The 19,795-nt window shown below is 40.5% G+C and overlaps 1 protein-coding gene across 1 annotated transcript in view; it reads left to right on the plus strand.

The window, feature by feature from the left end:
• LOC126282514 (probable E3 ubiquitin-protein ligase HERC1) overlaps positions 1–19,795 on the plus strand; it is a 715,173-nt gene that overhangs the window by 688,549 nt on the left and 6,829 nt on the right. The window contains 3 exon segments of the mRNA XM_049982172.1: positions 7,776–7,928; positions 11,969–12,102; positions 18,053–18,206. Of these exon segments, the coding sequence (XP_049838129.1) occupies positions 7,776–7,928; positions 11,969–12,102; positions 18,053–18,206 (441 nt within the window).

The following is a 19,795-nucleotide window of genomic DNA, read 5'->3' on the forward strand; positions in this document are numbered from 1 at the left end:
ACAGCGATGAAAGCACTGGGCTCATATTTCTTTAAATTACTGAAGATAAATGCCTTCAGTGAAGGAGTTCCTTCCCCATCCTTGTCCCGTTCAATCTTATTTCATTTCTAATGTCGTAATTGTCAGCACTACTTTAAGCCAAATCTTATTTCTTTCATGCAGTTTTCTTTGTGAAAAGAACTGTTCCTGATACCAAGTACCAGGAACTTGCTACCTTAATTTTGGATTTCTTTGCTACAGAAATGAATATGCTTGTTTTTAGTTAGGTTACATCAAAGATGATGTGTCGATGACTTCAATGCCACATGGTGTGGAGTAGCTGAGGGAAGGATTAAGAATAATATTTATTGTGCCATTTTACGTATACGGCAAGATTTAGAATACTATATTGTGGTTGTTGCGTCTCTTAGGGCTGCCATATTGAAAACGTATGTGGTGGTTTACTACTTGGGGAGATTCTCTGTCGACAAATGTGTGTCGTTTGACTGTATTCATTTATATTGTTGCTAATCCCCTGTACAGTGGGTACTGACAACAAGAAGTATCTTCTGTGCTTCAGCAATGTCACAGTAAAACCCCTCCATCGCTGACCTTCAGTGTTTGGTGTGATTTACGCAGGCCAAAATGGCTCCTTTGGTGCTATGGTTTCCATATTCACTAGTGTTTCACATGTGCATTTCAGAAAAATATCTCAGTTTGAACTCTAATCGAGGGAACAATAAACCGGCTGAGAACATAACTTACATCCTGCATAGTGTAAGCTTCAGTTACTGTGCAATACATACCCAGAAGAAAAAAAATTGTAAACACTGCTCATTACCTTACTTATGTGAAGTGGGAAATTCAGGGTGGGATGATAATAATAATAATATGAAGAGGATAGAGTGCTACTCACTATATAGGAGACGTGTTGAAAAACACTCAACACCTCCTCCATGTGATGAGTAGCAATCTAACCTTTCCTTATTGTTGTTATTGTACCTGTCTGCAACACAACACTTCCTCTGCGTAATAAGTAACTGTTATAACGTCAAGTAGAACACATATATTTCAGAATGGCACAACACATGTAAGTCACTGAGCAAGTTGACAAAGTGAGACATGTGAACAAGGTAACATTCGAATGAACACTGAGTCCAAGTCAAGCGGCCGCTGGCTCGCTGTCCACTTAGGTGGCATGGCTGGCAGACAGCGCCGCACGTAGAGGACGTGCATAATTACGCGGTGACACTTTGAATGATCGGCGAGTCACAACACTTTTCCCCCCTTTGAAATTTTTGCACTGGTCTTGATGGAGGTGGCCTGGAGAGTGCTAACGTCCATAGGTGTTGTTTGACCGGCCTTAAAGTCTTGAGGAGGAGGCTACCCGTACGGACGGAAGTGTTCCCGATGATAACGGGTCGAGATGACAGGAGACGTAGGGGTAGAATCGGCTGGGGCCCTGTGCACCAATCTGCCCATTGCGGCAAGTCCAGTTGATATAACAGGAGACATGGGCGAAGTGTCGGCGTCCGGAGGAGAAGCAGGCAAGTAGATTGGCTCCGACAGATGATGGTCATCCGGTTCCTGCATGGACACGTCTCCCGGTGGCGCCCGTTCTTGTACTGCCACCGAGATGACGGTGAGAGGGCTGCATTGTGAGTAATGAGAGATTCCAAGATCCCGAGCATCAGATGAAGGTGGTGTAGCGGCATTTGGAACAGGCGTTGCCAGCACCCGAGGACGAAGCTGCTCCGAATGACGCACTGCAACACCTGTGTCCATCTGGATTTCACTGGCGTCACCCACGGTGTCGTAAGATGCGACCCGGACTCCATTTTGGCTGCCTGCCATATCCTCGTACCCAGACAAGGTCGTTGGTGGTGAACCAGCCAAGCAAAGGCACTCGCTGCCATGAGATGGAAGGCTGCAGAAGATGAAGTAGCGTGCGGGGCTGTCGGCCATGTAAGAGCTCAGCCGGGCTGTGGTCGCCCATGGGGGTGAAACTGTAAGAAGCCAGAAACTGGAGAAGCGCATCATCAGCAGCAGAAGAAGTCAGGAGTTTCCGCATCTGAGCCTTAAATGTGCGGACCAGTCTTTCGGACTGACCGTTTGACTGTGGATGGAACGGAGGGGCCGTGACATTCATAACGCTGTGACGAGCACAAAAATCCGCAAAGTCGGCTAGAGGCAAATTGCAGACCATTATCAGTAACAAGAGTTGAGGGAAGGCTTTCCAAAGAAAAGTGTGGATGAGAGCACTTGTGGTTGCCCCGGTGGTAGGCGACGTGCAACGGACAATGAAAGGAAAGTTAGAGTAGGCGTGAATTACGAGGAGCCAATAAGTACTTAAAAAGGGTCCCGCAAAGTCAGCATGAATGTGCACCCAGGGTGTCTCAGGCAAAGGCCACGGTGACAAAGATGACTTCGGGGTGGCGGCCTGTGGCACACAAGGGCCACAGGCAGCGACCATGTGAGCTATTTCAGAGCAATACCGGGCCAGTACACATGACGGCATGCCAGAGATTTCGTACGAGAGACACCCCAGTGCCCTTGGTGAAGGAGGCGCAAGACCGAAGCACGCAAAGACGCAGGTACCACAACACGCGGCGAAGCTTTGTCAGTGGAAAGGAGGGTAACACCATCCCTAGCCGTGAGGTGGTAGCGCAAAGCGTAGTAATTCCACAATGGATCAGAAGTCTTAGCAGACGGACGATCTGGCCAACCCTTCTGAATACAGCGTAAAACCCGGGAGAGGGTAAAGTCAGAACCCGTAGCAGTCGCCAGCCGGTCCCCGGTGATGGGAAACCCATCCACAACCTGCTGTTTGGCAACATCCAGGTGGAAACACAGAAGTTCGTCCCTATCAAATGCCAGATCAGGACCCATGGGAAGGCAAGTAAGTGCATCAGCATTTGCATGTTGAGCTGTTGGCCGGAAATGAATCTCATAATCGAAACGAGACAAGTAAAGAGCCCAATGCTGGAGGCGGTGTGCAGCCTTGTCAGGAAGGGACGATGATGGATGAAACAAGGAAACAAGTGGTTTGTGATCCGTAACAAGATGAAATTTGAAGCCATAGAGAAAAACACCAAACTTATGAAGAGCATAAATAATGGCCAAAGCTTCTTTTTCAATTTGAGAATACTTTTGTTGGGCATCCATGAGCGTTTTGAATGCATAAGCAATGGGTGGTTCAGAGCCGTCCGAAAAACGGTCCGCAAGGACTGCACCGAGCCTGTATTGAGAGGCGTCCGTGGCAAGAACAAGATGTTGGCCAGGTCGATAAGTAGCCAGGCACGGGGCCTGTTTCAGCGTAGCCTTCAGTTTGTGGAAAGCCACATCGCATGATGCGGACCAGTGAAAAGGCACATTTTTATGCAACAGGCGATGAAACGGCTGAGCTACCAATGCAGCAGATGGTAAAAACTTTTGATAGTATGCTATTTTCCCCAAGAAGGCCTGCAGTTCCTTAACAGATGTAGGGCGAGGAAGGGCATCGATCGCAACGACAGTTTGCTGAAGAGGACAAATACCATCCTGAGAGAGTTGAAACCCCAAGTATGTGATAGATGCCTGAAAAAATTGTGATTTCGGAAGATTACACTTAAGACTGGCAGTTTGTAAGACATGAAAAAGTGTGTGGAGGTTCTGAAGATTTTCTTCAGTGGTGGAACCAGTGACAACAATGTCGTCCATGTAATTTATACACCCAGGGACATGGAGCAGTAATTGTTCCAAGAACCGTTGAAAGAGAGCAGGGGTGCTGGCAACCCCTAATTGCAATCATGGGTATTGATAGAGGCCGAAAGGCATGTTAAGGACAAGAAACTGCCTGGAAGCAGTGTCGAGAGGAAGTTGATGATAAGCTTCTGACAGGTCAATTTTAGAAAAATATTGGCCACCCGCAAGTTTAGTGAACAATTCTTCAGGTCGGGGCATAGGATAAGTGTCGATGAGGCATTGTGCATTATTTACAGTGGCTTTAAAATCGCCACAGGACGAATATCACCATTGGGCTTAGCAACAACAATGACAGGAGAGGACCACTCACTGGAAGTGACAGGAAGCAAGACCCCTGAAGTAGTGAGACGATCCAGCTCCCGTTTTACCCAATCACGAAGGGCCACAGTAATGGGCCGAGCCCAGTGGGTTTGAGCATGATATGAGCTTCAAAGTCGTTTGCACGGCCTAACCAAGTACAAAAAAGGGACGAAAATGTCCTTGAAAAGGAATGCAATTGAGCATAAAGAGTAGCATCAGAGACAATATTAACAGAGTCATCCATGGAGAACCCAAAAACGCGAAAGGCATCAAAACCAAAAAGATTTTCTGCGTTGCTCTGGTCGACCACAAATATGGGAACATTGCGAACGATGGATTTGTAAGATACCTCAGCATTAAATTGTCCGAGGAGAGAAATCTTCTGTTTATTGTATGTCCGTAATTGCTGAGTGACAGGTGATAGGAGTGGAGAACCCAACTGAAGACACGTCTGAGAACTAATTATAGTGGCAGCAGAACCGGTATCCACCTGCATGCGAACATCCCGACCAAGGATTTGGACAGTGAGGAATAACTTCCCTGAAAGGGAAGAAGTGCAATTGACAGACAGCACAGAAGCAGAATCAGCGTCACAGTCATGAACATCATGTAAGCGGTCAGATTTGCAAATGGCAAACACATGACCCTTCTTTTTGCAATTGTGACACACGGCCCAACACTGGGGACAGTCTTCCTGTTTTGTAAAATACCGCGGACATGAAGGAAGCTGCCATGGGTTCTGCTGCAGTTTCTTTGAGGGTTGTTTACGGTTAGGCTGAGGCTGCGCGTGGGAGCGTACTGCGGCCATGTCTGCCGGCGGAGATGCATCGCACGCGTCGTCAACAGCGCACGTATTTCCCCTAAGTCACCCCACGCCTCTATTTGCACTCCAGTGGCGCAAGAAATTGCAAAAGACTGGGCAATAGATAGGACTTCATCTAGATTCGGATTTGCCAACTGAAGGGCACGTTGCTGAACTTCTTTTTCGGGCACCGACCGGATAATAGCATCCCGTACCATTGAACGTCAGTAACAAATTGACACTTTCGACTGAGGCCGTGAAGCTCAGCAGCCCAAGCACGATAGGATTGATGCGGTTGTTTTTGACAACGGTAAAAGGCAACATGAGAGGCTACCACATGGGTTTGCTTTTGAAAATAGACAGACAGAAGTGAGCACATTTCAGCAAAGAACAAAGACACAGGATCTTTCAAAGGAGTCAGTTGTGACAACAACTAATACATTTGAGGTGAAATCCATTAAAGGAACAGAGACTTACATGTTTGTTCATCTGCGACATGAAATGTCAAGAAGTTCTATCAAAGACATTTTTCGTAATCAGACCAGTCTCCTGCCGTCTCGTCGTAAGGAGGAAAAGGAGGTATAGACAACGATGAGAAATGCCCCGCATTTGACGCCGCGACGAAATCGCGAATTGCCGATGTTAGAAGTGTTTGCTGTTCAATGAGACCTTGCAATAGTTGATCGACAGTAGCCATGGAAACCTGTGGGTCAACGAAGAAAAGGAAAAATCCACTACCTCGTCACCAATTGTTATAATGTCAAGTTGAACACACATATTTCAGAACTACACAACACATATAAGTCACTGAGCAAGTTGACAAAGCAAGACATATGAACGAGGTAACATTCAAAAGAACACTGATTCCAAATCTAGCGGCCGCTGGTTGGCTGGCTGCTTAGGAGGCGCAGCTGCTGCATGGCTGGTAGACAGCACCGCATGTAGACGATGCGCGTAATAGCGCGGCGCCACTTTGTATGATTGGCGAGTCACAACAGTTACATATCATCCTTTCCCTGTTGTTGTTATGCAAAGTGATGAGAACTGTCCTGGATCACTGGCTAGTTGATAGATTGAGTGTGAACACAGCTTTTATGTATTATTATAATTATTATTATTAATAAAATAGAAAGAACTTCCACATGGGAAAAATATATTAAAAACAAAGATTCCAAGATTTACCAAGCGGGAAAGCGCTGGTAGACAGGCACAATAAAATAACACACAAACACACACACAAAATTACGAGCCTTAGCAACCGGCGGTTGCTTCGTCAGGAAAGAGGGAAGGAGAAGGAAAGATGAAAGGATGTGGGTTTTAAGGGCGAGGGTAAGGAGCCATTCCAATCCCGGGAGCGGAAAGACTTACCTTAGGGGGAAAAAAAGGATAGGTATATACTCGCGCGCGCACACACACACACACACACACACACACACACACACACACACACATATCCAAATGGATTTTATTCAATATAAGCCCCAAGATAGTTAAATTTTCTACCTGTTTCATAACTGCTCCATCATTGGCGTAACTTCAAATTTAGTGTCAGTATTCACTACCAGATATTTGGTTTTTGTCAGACTCACTTGCAATCCCCGTTTATCATTCAATATAAACAGCGTATCATGAACTCAAGGTCAAATTCATCTTGTGCTAGAATGGCTTGACCATCCGCAAAACTTAATGAAAACAGCTGTATATCGTTAATAGTAATTTCCATTCCTCTGCAACTTTTCTTCTACCTTCGGAGTGTCCGTTTGTGACATTAATAGGTTCTGCTAATCTTGACCCTCTTTTAATTTGTACCTTATTATCTCTGTACATTTCAATAATAGTCTGTAGAAGTTAATCACCCATATAAAATCTTTCAAAGCTTCCTAGAATTTTGCTCTAGGAACTGTGTCACAGGCTTTAGCTAAATCTACACAGACGATGTGTAGCTCCTTCCCTACTGCTATGAATTTCTCCATTAGCTGTTGTAAAATAAAAAGGTTATCTGTACAGGATCTGTTCTGTCTGAACCCACTCTGGTCTCCTCCAATATGGTGTCCAACATTCTATCTTATTTTCTCTCACACAGTTTTGCCAAATAAGCAGCTCATCATGCAGTTCCCACTTATGTCTCTGCAGCAATCAGTGTCTTTTCCATTTCTCTTCTTGAAAATGGAGACCATGTACGATCTTTTCCACACCAATGGAACTTCAATCTGTTGACAGCAGTTGCTCATAAGCTGGTATTCTTTTCGTTAAATCGTGTCCTCAGGCTTTCAGTAACTCCACAGGAATATTTCCAGGACCAGGTGATTGGCCATTCTTCGTTTTAGCTAATGCACTGAGTACGTTCTCTGTCGTGATGTTCATATTCCTAACTTTTTGTTCTGTCCTCAGTTAGAAAAACAGTATAATGCTTTTTCCATTAGCTTAAAGGAATTAAATTGTTTACTGCTTTGTTTCTTGGAGTTTTCCTCATACCAGGGATTGTTCTCCATACTTCTGGTTGTGATCCACCTATTAAACTCTCAATTTGGATGCATTTCTGTTCCCACATCTTGTTCTTTTCTGATTTTATTCTGTTTTGTAATTCCTGATTCATTGTCTTGTAATTTTGTCTTGAAGTACATTTTTTTCATTTCCCAAATTAACTTCTTAAGGTCATCTGACAGCCATGGAGGATCCTATTTGTCTACACCTTTACTCTGTCCCCAGCAGCTCTAGAGCAATTTTCCTAATTGTTTGTATAATATTTACATGTTCCCTTTCAACATTGTTATCTTTTGGCACCATTTTTAGTTCACACTCTAATCGTCATTGAAATAAATCATTTGTGCTGAATTGATTTAGGAGGAAGATCTTGTACTCTGTCTCTTCCAGTTTTTCTTCATTGCTCTTAATTTTAGCAATATTTTTTGTTTATAATTGTTAATAATTTGTATTCTTTACCCTGCAGGTAATACCACTGGAGTGTTTTGAAGGCACTAGTTGTACGGGAAAAGTTATGCCCATTGTACCAGGTGGCAGAAGCATTCCCCTCACATTCCACAATCGTTTGCAGTATGTGGAACAGGCTGTCCAGTTCAGACTACATGAAATGGACCTTCAGGTAAATAAGATTGCTATAATTTTAAATTTTTAGTGGTATGTTTTTCATTGATTAATTGCTTCTTTATGCCTCTTTCTGTGGATTCCATTGTGTCACTCAGTTTCTATCTAACCTCATAATGTACCTCTCTTTGTCTTTGTCCTGATTTTATCCTCAGCTGTGTGACTTAGTATGTGGTCCGAATTGTTGGCTGAACCACTATTACTGATCTCCTTCAGGAACGATGTTTGTTAAAGACGTGACATCTTGTGGATCTTACTGAGTCATACACTAGACTTAAAAGTGCCAGTAATGTAATCAAGAAGGACAGTATTTATGGCCATGGAAAGAGTCATTGCACATATTAACATAAGACAAATACAGCAAAGAAAATATTTGTTACATCTGAAAATACTAAATATTACTTTTAGTGCAACTTCATAATAAACATTGTTACCATGTTGCTAACAGAGCCTTTCAGTCCTTGAGTTTAGATATTCAGATGAATTGTAGAAATTGTGGCTAATGAGGTAGGTATTCAATTTTCTTTTAAATTGATAGGGATTTCCAATTTTTTTCTTTACTTTATATGGGAGCTTGTTGATTATCTTACCACCAGAGAGTTTAACTCTATTCTGAACTCTGAAGAAGGAGACAAAGCTTACATGAAAATTATTTTTGTGTCTTGTGTTATGAGTGTGTGTGTTACAGCTCAGCTGAAACTGATTTTTTTTTTAATTGTTGCTGTGGTCTTCAGTCCAGAGACTGGTTGGATGCAGCCCTCTGTGCTACTCTATCCTGCCCAAGCTTCTTCATCTCCAAGTAATTACTGCAACCTACTTCCTTTTGAATCTGCTTAGTGTGTTCATCTCTTGGTCTCCATGTATGATTTTTACCCTCCACAGTTCCCTGCAGTACTAAATTGGTTATCGCTTGATGCCTCAGAATGCATCCTACCAACCAACCCCTTCTGCTAGTCATGTTGTGCCACAAATTCCTCTTCTCCTGAATTCTATTCAGTATCTCCTCATTACTCACGTGGTCTACCAATCTAATCTTCAGCATTCTTCTGTAGCACCACATTTTGAAAGCTGCTATTCTCTCTTTGTCTAAACTATTTATCATCCTTGGCTACACTCCATACAAATATTTTCAGAAAGGACTTCTTGACACTTAAATCTATACTCAATGTAAACAAATTTCTCTTCTTAAGAAATGCTTTCCTTGCCATAAGCAGTCTATATTTTATATCCACCACACTTCAACAGTCTTCAGTTATTTTGCTTCCCAAATAGCAAAACACATTTACTACTTAAGTGTCTCATTTCCTAATATAATTCCCTCAGCATCACCTGATTTAATTTGATTACACTCCATCACCCTTATTTTACTCTTGTTGATGTTCATCTTATATCCTCCTTTCAAGACACACTCCATTCTTTTGAACTGTTCTTCCAAGTCCTTTGCTGTATCTGACAGAAATACAATTTTATCGGCAAATTCAAAGTTTTTCTTTCTTCTCCATGGATTTTAATTCCTACTCCATTTTTTTCTTTTGTTTCCTTTACCACTAGCTCAGTATACAGATTGATTAGGCTGCAATCCTGTCTCACTCCCTTCTCAACCACTGCTCCCCTTTCATGCTCCTCGACTCTTTATAACTGTCATCTGGTTTCTGTACAAATTGTAAATAGCCTTTTGCTACCTGTCTTTTACACCTACCACCTTCAGAATTTGGAAGAGAGTATTCCAGTCAACATTGTCAAAAGCTATTTCTAAGTCTACAAATGCTAGAATGTAGGTTTGCCTTTCCTTAACCTGTCTTCTAAGAAAAGTCATAGGTCAATATTGCCTTGCTTGTTCCAACATTTCTGTGGAACCAAACTGATCTTCCCTGAGGTTGTCTCCTGCATGTTTTTCCTTTTGTCTTTAAAGAATTTGTGTTAGTATTTTGCTGTCATGACTTATTAAACTGATAGTTTAGTAATTTTCACACCTGTCAACACCTGCTTTCTTTGGGATTGGAATTATTATATTCTTCTTGAAGTCTGAGGGTATTTCACCTGTCTCATACATCTTGGGAGGGTTTTGTCATGGCTGGCTTACCTGAGGCTACCAGCAGTTCTAATGGAATGTTGTCTACTCCTGGGGCCTTGTTTTGACTTTCAATGCTGTGACAAATTCTTCACGCAGTATCATATCTCCCCTCTCATATTCATCTGTGTCTGCTTCCATTTCCATAACATTGTCCTCAAGCAAATCGCCCTTGTATAGACCCTCTATCTATTCCTTCCACCTTTCTGCATTCCCTTCTTTCCTTGCCAGCCGCGGTGGTCTCGTGGTTCTAGGCGCGCAGACCGGAACCGTGCGACTGCTACGGTCGCAGGTTCGAATCCTGCGTCGGGCATGGATGTGTGTGATGTCCTTAGGTTAGTTAGGCTTAAGTAGTTCTAAGTTCTAGGGGACTAATGACCGCAGCAGTTGAGTCCCATAGTGCTCAGAGCCATTTGAACCTTCTTTCCTTGGGACTGGTTTTCCATCCGAGCTCTTGATATTCATACAGGTGGCTCTCTTTTCTCCAAAGATCTCTTTAATTTCCTTGTAGGCAGTATCTATCTTATCCCTAGTGATATATGCCTCTACATCCTTACATTTGTCCTCTAGCTGTCCCTGCTTAGCGTTTTGCACTTCCTGTCAACTCATTTTTTGAGACGTTTGTATTCCTTTTTGCCTGATTCATTTACTGCATTTTTATATTTTTTTCTTTCATCAGTTAAATTCATTATATCTTCCATTACTCAAGGATTTCTACTAGCCCTCACCTTTTTACCTTCTTGATCCTCTGCTGCCTTCACTATTTCATCTCTCAAAGTTACCCATTCTTCTTCTACTGTATTTCTTTCACCTGTTCTTGTCAGTCGTTCCCTAATGGTCTCTCTGAAATTCTCTACAACCTCTGGTTCTTTCAGTTTGTCCAGTTCCCATCTCCTTTAATTCCCACCTTTTTGCAGTTTCTTCAGTTTAAATCTACAGTTCATAACCAATAAATTGTGGTCAGAGTCCACATCTGCCCCTGGAAATGTCTTACAATTTAAAACCTGGTTCTTAAATCACTATGTTACCATTATAAAACCTATCTGAAACGTTCCAGTTTTTTACTATGAGTAACAAAAATAATAGTGTTACTGCTTACCTCTGTTGAACAAACACTTTGTTTACTTTATGTTCACTGCCCAGAAAATAATTCCATAAGACAACAGAGGTGAAATACACTAGTCATAGGATCTAGACTAAGCTCTTAGATTTTGCCTTTCATCATTACAACCTAATAAAAAGGCATGGTGTGTATATTTTTAATCTTCTGATTATAACATTGTTTACACTTCTTTATTTGTACTGTGCAGCACAGTACTTGACATGCATTATCCAGTAGAATTAACATCATTGGATTTTCTGCACCTTTGTCCACAGTCCTCATAGCACTGGACCTCTCAAAAGTGGCAGAATATTTTTCTATAAAGTTGAACCACATGCAAGTTGCATAAACAGCTGTCATTATGAAAAAATTTCCCACTGTTCCACAGCATATTAACATGTTTGTATGCTTTGCAATACTTAAATTGAATAACCAATCCTGTTTATATTTATATTTATCATAAAAATTATGTTTAGTGGCATTTGTGATCTTTTTAACACTACTTATTTTAGCTAAATATTTTTGTTCAGGACATGTACTTCATAGGGAATAATACTTTTTATAGTTCTGAGCAGAAACAATGTAAGGTGATGTGAAATACTTGTACTGTCCACCATGCACCATCGGTGGATTGTAAAGTATCTTTGTACATGTAGATGTAACACAGTTACATGTAATCATTATAAGAACTGGTCTAGTCTTGTATGCAAACTGATATAAAGCACCTGAAGACGAGGGCTGGAAATGCATCATGCACTGTCTGGACATCAATGATTTGTGGTGTCTTATTCCTAAATAATTATACTTATTTAGTTAAATAGTACTGTGTATGAAATAGTTCCATGGAAGTTCATATTAATTTTAGGTAGCAGCCGTGCGTGAAGGAATGGCAGGTATTATACCTGTACCTCTGCTTTCATTAATAACTGCTTCACACCTGGAGCAGCTGGTATGTGGCTTACCCCATATATCTATTCCACTTCTTAAGAAGGTTGTGAGGTTAGTAAAATTGTTATTTCTAATTTATTATTATTTAATAGAGATCTAATGCTACACAAACAATATCAACTTAAGTAAATATCACAGTATGAGTCATTCAACCAGAAATGAGTAGCTTTTTGCTTCTAAATAATGGATTTTTTCTCTTCATATTGTTTACATTATTTCAAGCACTCATACTACTTGCCAATGAAATTTTTTATTGTGTTCATAAGTCTTGTCTGTGGATTGTTGATACATTACTACTTCTCTGTCTCAGTCGCATATTTGCCCATCATACATCCATTTCTTGTTTTTGATAGTGTGACAGAAATAAGTATGGAGTGTTTCAGAGTACCAGGCAGTAGGTGAGACTTTCTCCCTTTGTCATCAAGCTTATAATAAAGGGTCCTATAGGTTAAAGACTTGCATGAATATCAGTTTCTCTGCAGTTGGGGAATTTATGAACTTTTGATGGCATGTCAGTGTGATGTTTCCACTGCATGCTGTGTCACTTTCTCTATCATTCCTATTACATTCAGCGTACTTACCCATCTGCTACTTTACGCTGCAAGAAAATACTTTCCTTTGGTCCATACAACAATTGATGCAAACTCAGCACCATTTATTGCCTGTTCTGAGAGACATTTAAGCATGTATGTTTCACCCAACTTATGTTCCTGTAATGTTACATCAACATGTCTATAGACTTATTACTGGTATTGTGCTGCCACATCATCTCACTACCTGTCCAATTCTGATCTGTACAGAAGAGAGTACCTGCTTTAAAACATTTCATTAGATTCGCTTTTGAACATTTTACTTTTATCAGTGTAAATATTTACATATAAAGCTAAAAGGAGTAGCACATAAAATTTCATGATATTTACATCAATAGCTGTGTTACATATAACGTCAAAATCGTGTGTGGGAACCTGTTAGCAAATCATTTTATACATATTATTTGTATTTGTTGGTATTTCTAGTGTTAAAACTTAGTGTGACTCTAATTAGTGAGAGCTTTGTCACTGAAACATTCCTCATGCTTTTTACTGAGTAGTATGCTTGCTTTTTTTCCTAAACCACCCTGCTGAAACAATTTTAAATGCACTGTGGGGAATAGATGGGCAGTTTTCGGAAGTCAGTTGAAAATTCTTAGGCCAAGATATTTGTGGCTGTTATGAAACTTAGCTACACTACAGTTCTTGTGTTTTGTTCATGTATTGACATCCGAAGGTTACAATTATTTAAATTGAGGGGCCAACCATACATATAGGAGCCAGGCTCCATCCATAAGTGAACCCAGATTAGAACGCTGAGTTGAAGTACTATAATAATTTTGTTACTAATTATTTTGTATATCTGAAAAAACTTTGAAGATTATTAATTGCTTGTGAACTATTTACTTTTTCTTTCAAGGAAAAACACTTATTATGTCCAGTGACTGGTACAGAGCTCAGCATTGTTGAAATGTTGTCTGTTATTGATTAGCTGATGGTTGTAGCCAGGCATATTATTACTCATTGGTTCTATAACTTTAATGTCCTCTTGAATCAGCTTTGTTGATTTTAATACTGACAAGAACTCTTCGACATTATACTCATTGGCATGGATGAGTTTGTCTCTGATTTCAACTGGCAATTTTTATTTTAATATGCTCAGCAAATATTTATGGGCAATTGTCTCATCCCAATACCATCTTAAATATCTGTTTTTGTAAGAGAAGACTTCTCAGTTAAACATTTGTTCTTTAAGCCTCTCTTCTTTGCTACATGACCAAAACTTTGCTAGAAAAGCTCTTTCAAACTCTTTATAAGTATTGCACTGCTCAACCGTACCTATAGCCCATAACGTAGGGTCCTCTTGGAAATAGCCAACCACATGGCTAATTTTGTGAGCTTCAGTCCATGCTCTTGGCAAATCTCCATGAAATCCTCATATGAAAACAACTAGATTTACAGATTTTTTCTCATCAGTGAATGGTTGAAACTACCTATGTTTCAGTAATTTATCTCCGTGAGCATGGTCACATACAGGTTTGTTGGTGACAGTACACCTGTAGCAGCATCTGCATTGCAATTTGTGAGTGCTTGATACACTTGCCAATTACTTGTATTGTGCTTGGCATGGGGCTGGAGGTCTGTGGCATTTGCACATAACATTCCTCTACCTTTGGTGTTTGTAGTGCCTCTTGGTCCTCTTCTACATCTTCTGAAAATTTCTTCACTGACTCATTAATCTGCTTCCTCCACTGGACGAAGTTAGGACCTATTTGTTCCCTTACTTTGCATTCTGTACTGGAGAGTGAAACTATCTACAGTTGCTTGTATAGTTTTTTGCACACGAGTCTCAACTTACTTCTCTTTAATTGTAGCCCATTCTTCAAGTTTTCTAGAAAAAAGTTTTTGATGCTCACAACTTTTCTAGAGTAAAACCCTATGGTAGCAATCTGTGCATTCAGCTGATCTACTGCAGACTTTGCCGTACCTCGACATTCCCTCAAAAGTTTGATTTCAAGTGCCATACTCTCTTGCTGTGGGGCTATCTCTGTTACATGTGATATTATCTACTCCAAATCCTGCTTAGTCATGATATCTTCCACCTTACTATTTATGTCGCCCTGACTAATACTTACAATCAAACAGTGGAAAATCCAGGATGGAATGTAACAGTGTTAGAGAAGGAAAGTTGCTACTCACCATATAGTGGAGATTCTGAGTCATTAGTCACTGTCCTCACCCATCCAGCCCCCTCCCTGTTCTCATTCCAGCACTACACAGCCATCCTTTCACCAACACATCTAGTCTTTTTATTTCTCTCCTTTTCCGCTACCCCCCCCCTCCCTCCCTACCTCTCCCCTGCCCTCCATCTAAACTGCAGCACTTCACTGTCTGCTACCCCCCCCCCCCCCACTGTACTATGCCTCCCCCTCTCCACCCCAGCCTCCTACTTACCTCCACTCAGTCGCCACTCCCATCATATAGTGGTCCTGCTGCAGTTTCAGTTGCCTGAGACTGCAGTTGTGTGTGTGTGTGTGTGTTTGTTTACTGTTGACAAAGGCCTTAATGGCCGAAATTGTAAGAATCTTTTTGTTGCGCAGATCTGCGACTATGGTGAATAGCAGCTTTGCTTCTCTAATATTGATTAGTACTTACTTCATTCACAGTAGTAGCCAGAGTAGACACTGTTGCGGTTAGTTAATCTGTTTCGTCTATCTTCATTCTGATCTCATATATTTTGTGTACTTGAGTCACCAAAAGACATAATCTGTTCAATATTTCCATTAAAGGCTCCATGTTCAACCTAGTAGTAGCTGTTGGCTGAACATCTAATTGCTGTTCACTCTGCATTTTGTAAAACTAAGCACAAGTCCCTACCATACCCCAGTAACAATACACAAATCTTGCACCTGATCTATCCTTACACTGAATTTACAGTACACAAAAATGAAATATAATACACATATAACACACAGTACTATAATGTATCTACAAATCACTAACTACTAGAAGATACATTCAATACATTGCATGTTGTTGTTAAAGAGTTTGTGTCTTAGAAGACTGGTACAGGAATCTACAGTCAAAGGCAATTTGCTAATCTTACTTGTATTAATAATTGTTGAGTCTGGAAGATAGTTTGTGATGGGCCATGCTGTTCAGCTACACAAGTATACCCAGCTCCACAGCAAGCACAAAACAAAATTTACAGAACAGAGATTACACACTGTACATCTACATCTATAATCTGCAAACCACTGTTTAGGGTTTCTTCCTGTTCCAATCACATATGGAGCAAGGGAAGAATGAGTTTTTGAATGCCTCTGTGTGTGCCAAATTATTCTAATCTTATCCTCACAACACCTATGTGAGTGATACATAGGGGGCTGAAGTAAATCCCTAGATTAATCAGTTAAATCAACTTCTTTAAACTTTGTTAATAGTCTTCCTCAGGATATTTTATGTGTGTCTTGAAGAGTCTGCGATTTCAGTTCCTTCAGTATCTCTCTGACACTCTCCCATGGATTAAACAAACCTGTAACCATCTGTGTTGCCCTTCTCCATGTATGTTCAATATCCCCTGTTAGTCCTATCTGGTACAGATCTCACACACTGTAGCAATATTCTTGGATGGGTCGCACAAGTAATTATTAAGCAATCTCCTTTGCAGACTCTTTGCACTTCCCCAGTATTCTACCAATAAACTGAAGTCTACCACCTGCTTTACCCACGACTGAATCTCTGTGATCATTCCATTTCATATCCCTAAAAAGTGTTACACCCAGGTATTTGTATGAGTTGTGAAATATACAAACTTCCCCCCAAAAGTCCTACTGACCATCCTGTACAATGTTGTCACTTTTTATGTGGCAACAGAAAAGCAAGGAAGAAGAATTTAAATGGTGATTTACTTCAATGAATATTAAACATGAAATGTTAAAGTTGGAATGAATATTACTTAAACATGAAGTTAAGTGTTAATATGTTTCACAGAAAGTTTTTCCCTTTAATTAAGAGTGCTGACTTTAAATGGATCTAAGCTTTCAGGACTGTCCACTATCTGTATGTTTAACAAGTTTACTTGTAGGATCTAGGTTTGTACAGTCACCATAATGATTAAGTGTAGCAAAGCTGTAGCCTCCGCACTCCACACCTCGCTCTACTGCTGTTGCACACCGCCCTTCTGAAAAGCTTATTTAAGTTTATTTCTCGCATTAGACATAGATGACCACCTACACTCATAGCACACTCAGGGGTGTATGAATGTAATCGACTCAGTTGTCGGGAGAGAAAATATTAATAAGTTACAGTCCCAATGCAAAAATGGCCTGTTGTGATGGAACTGGACCACATGCAAGCTCAAACTAACACTCATGAAGCCGCAGATACAAATGTCTAATTGTGCATGTATGTAAAGTTTGAAGCACAAATTTCCGAAGTTGTTAAAATGATGAAACTGCTCACTTGTGAATAAATATTTATTTATATTCTCTTTAGCGAAAGAACCACTTTCTTATTTCTGTTCACAAGATATTGCACCTCAGCATGTAAATAAACTTGATTCACTAACTAGTTCTGTAATGACTGCTGTGCAACAGTACTATTAGATCGGCTCCAAAAACATGTCTTTCTATTCCAGTATCTCAAGCCATACTAAAAAATATTATTAAGTTGGTGTCAAGAATGCTGATCGCCTACATCGAGGTTCTTCTTGCAGTCACTTTCTTTCGCTGCTGCAAACAGGTTAATTCTCAAGTGTGTATACTGCTGAGTTCATTGAACTACAGTGTGTGCCATAAAACACTGTCAACACAGCTGGTACACTCAACCCATTTGAAAATTATCACATTTCTTGTCTCTTAAACTCGAAATCTTGCCTTTGACAGGTAATGCTTTTACGAATTGAGCTACCCAGGTATAACATGTTATTCCCCCCCCCCCCCCCCCCCCCTCCCCCGTCATAGTATGTAGTGCAGCAAAAGAATTTTTCACTATGGATATTGTTTTTTGTTTTGCTCCTTACATATGTTTGCACTGATCAAAGCAACCAAAACTTTATAATAAATGTGCATTTCTTTGCCTTTCATCCTCCAGTTTACAAGTATTACATAAGCATATCACCCACACAAGATATTACGATATTAGTTTCTGTGATTTCAGTCTCATTGGTTTCTGTTTTGGCTGTATTTTTACTATTCACTCTTTCAGTCAGACACCAGTATGTAAATTTACACCAGTGAAGCAAAAAATAAAACTGACATTTTAAACTGACTAACAGGAAGATTGATGCATGTTGGAGTTCCTGTGTGCACTCCTCTTACAAGTGACCAATATTTTTGATTTTAGAATACACAGTAATATAAATGGATAAAAAAGTGTGTCTTTTTTGTAATCAGGTCCCAGTTATTTTGTTTTATAGTTCTACTCATAACACCTTTGAACTTTATAAAATGTTTGAAATATTTCCACAGATACAGAGAACTGGATGAGAACAATATCCTTGTAAAGTGGCTTTGGGAAATACTTGAAGGATTTAGCAGTGCTGAGAGAGTGCTGTTTATGAGATTCGTATCTGGGCGTTCACGTTTGCCTGCCAATCTTGCAGATCTGTCTCAAAGATTTCAGGTATGGTTATAGTACATTTTTGATACTACTTAAATAAGTTCTTGTTGGAGAGAAGTGCGACAGTGTATTTTGAATGACCTACATTTTGTTATTAGAAAGACAATACCAAAATTTTCTGTTCATATTTAACATTTGGCCTTAGAAATAGACAATGCATTTGCTAAGGAAAAACGAAGGCAGATATTAGATGTTTGTGACTCACCAAGAGGATGTGTGCTATCCAAACCAGAGTCATTAAAAAACTGCGTGCCTGGTGACAGAGACAATCAGATACTAAGTTGTGATGAGATGAGATAGTGAGTGTAAGAACATAAATCAAATGAAAACTTAGAATGATCCAAATTCATCTTCACTCCCTCCTAGTATATGCCTAAAATATGGCAAAAAGCAGATATAAGAGAATAACATTTAGATTCTTGGATTTACAGTTTGATAGTAAATTGTTCAGGTGTGTCATACGACAAACTGCTGAAACACGTAATCAAAGTTTTGTTTGCAATGCGGATATTGTCAGACAGTTGGGAAAGATTCACTTCATAATGTTATAAGGTTCATTTCTTGTGGTAACTTGGCTGTTTTCCTATGCCAAGATAATATAATATGAATTACTTGTGGTGTGAATTGAAGAATGTCCAGCAAAGGCCTTTTCACAGAACTGTGGATACCAACTACTCCTTTCCAATATATACTGTCTGACAAAAAATATAAGTTAAGCAATCTGAAGGGGTGGAGGAAATGAAGTGAAACTTCATGAGTTGGACATGTGATTTTATGTCAGTCATTACAAAGTCAAGTCAAATTTACCAAGAATGTGTCATTATGGGCCCACTTATCAGTATGATATTGCATGCTCTCTGACCTGAATGCATGCACAGATTTAGTTGCGAATACTGTCATAAAACCATCATTTTCTGCTTCCACATATGTACTATTGGAGGCAGATCTGGGGACCTTACCAGCCACAGGAGTACTGTAATGTTACTTAGATAATTCATGGAGACACACGCCATGCTTGTTCAGGTGTGTCATGCCAATGTCCTGTTACAAATGGCACCATTATATTGTCACATGAGAAGTTACACATGAGGACACAAGATGTCTGTAACGTACCATTGTGCCATCGGAGTTCCCTCAATCACTACCATCCGTGACCTCAAGTCATACCCAATGGCCCATCACACCGTAATGCTAGGAGTAAAATCCACCATAATGTCAGGAGTAACATTGCTGTGCCTCTCCAAAACACTGGAAAAATGGAACCTCTTCCCGGAGTGGCACTGTGCGTGGGACAACCCGTCTATTGATTGGTGCGCCAAGGGATGATGCTGCTTCATGATAATGCACATTCCCGTACCGCAAATGTTTTATCTGGGAAGTTATGCCAGCTGAAGTGATGGACTCTCAAGCACCTGCCATATAGTCCTGATCTCTCTCTGTGTGATTGTCACGTATTTGGTCCCTTGCAAAAGGCCTTCAGGGATGGATGGTTCCTGTCAGATGAGGATGTGCAGCAGGCATTTACAGACTACTACATGCAGTGGGACATGGTGTTTCACCAAACGGGTATCTTCAACCAGGCGCATCAATGG

This window comes from Schistocerca gregaria, chromosome 7 (assembly GCF_023897955.1).
Source record: "Schistocerca gregaria isolate iqSchGreg1 chromosome 7, iqSchGreg1.2, whole genome shotgun sequence".
Lineage (NCBI taxonomy): Eukaryota > Metazoa > Arthropoda > Insecta > Orthoptera > Acrididae > Schistocerca > Schistocerca gregaria.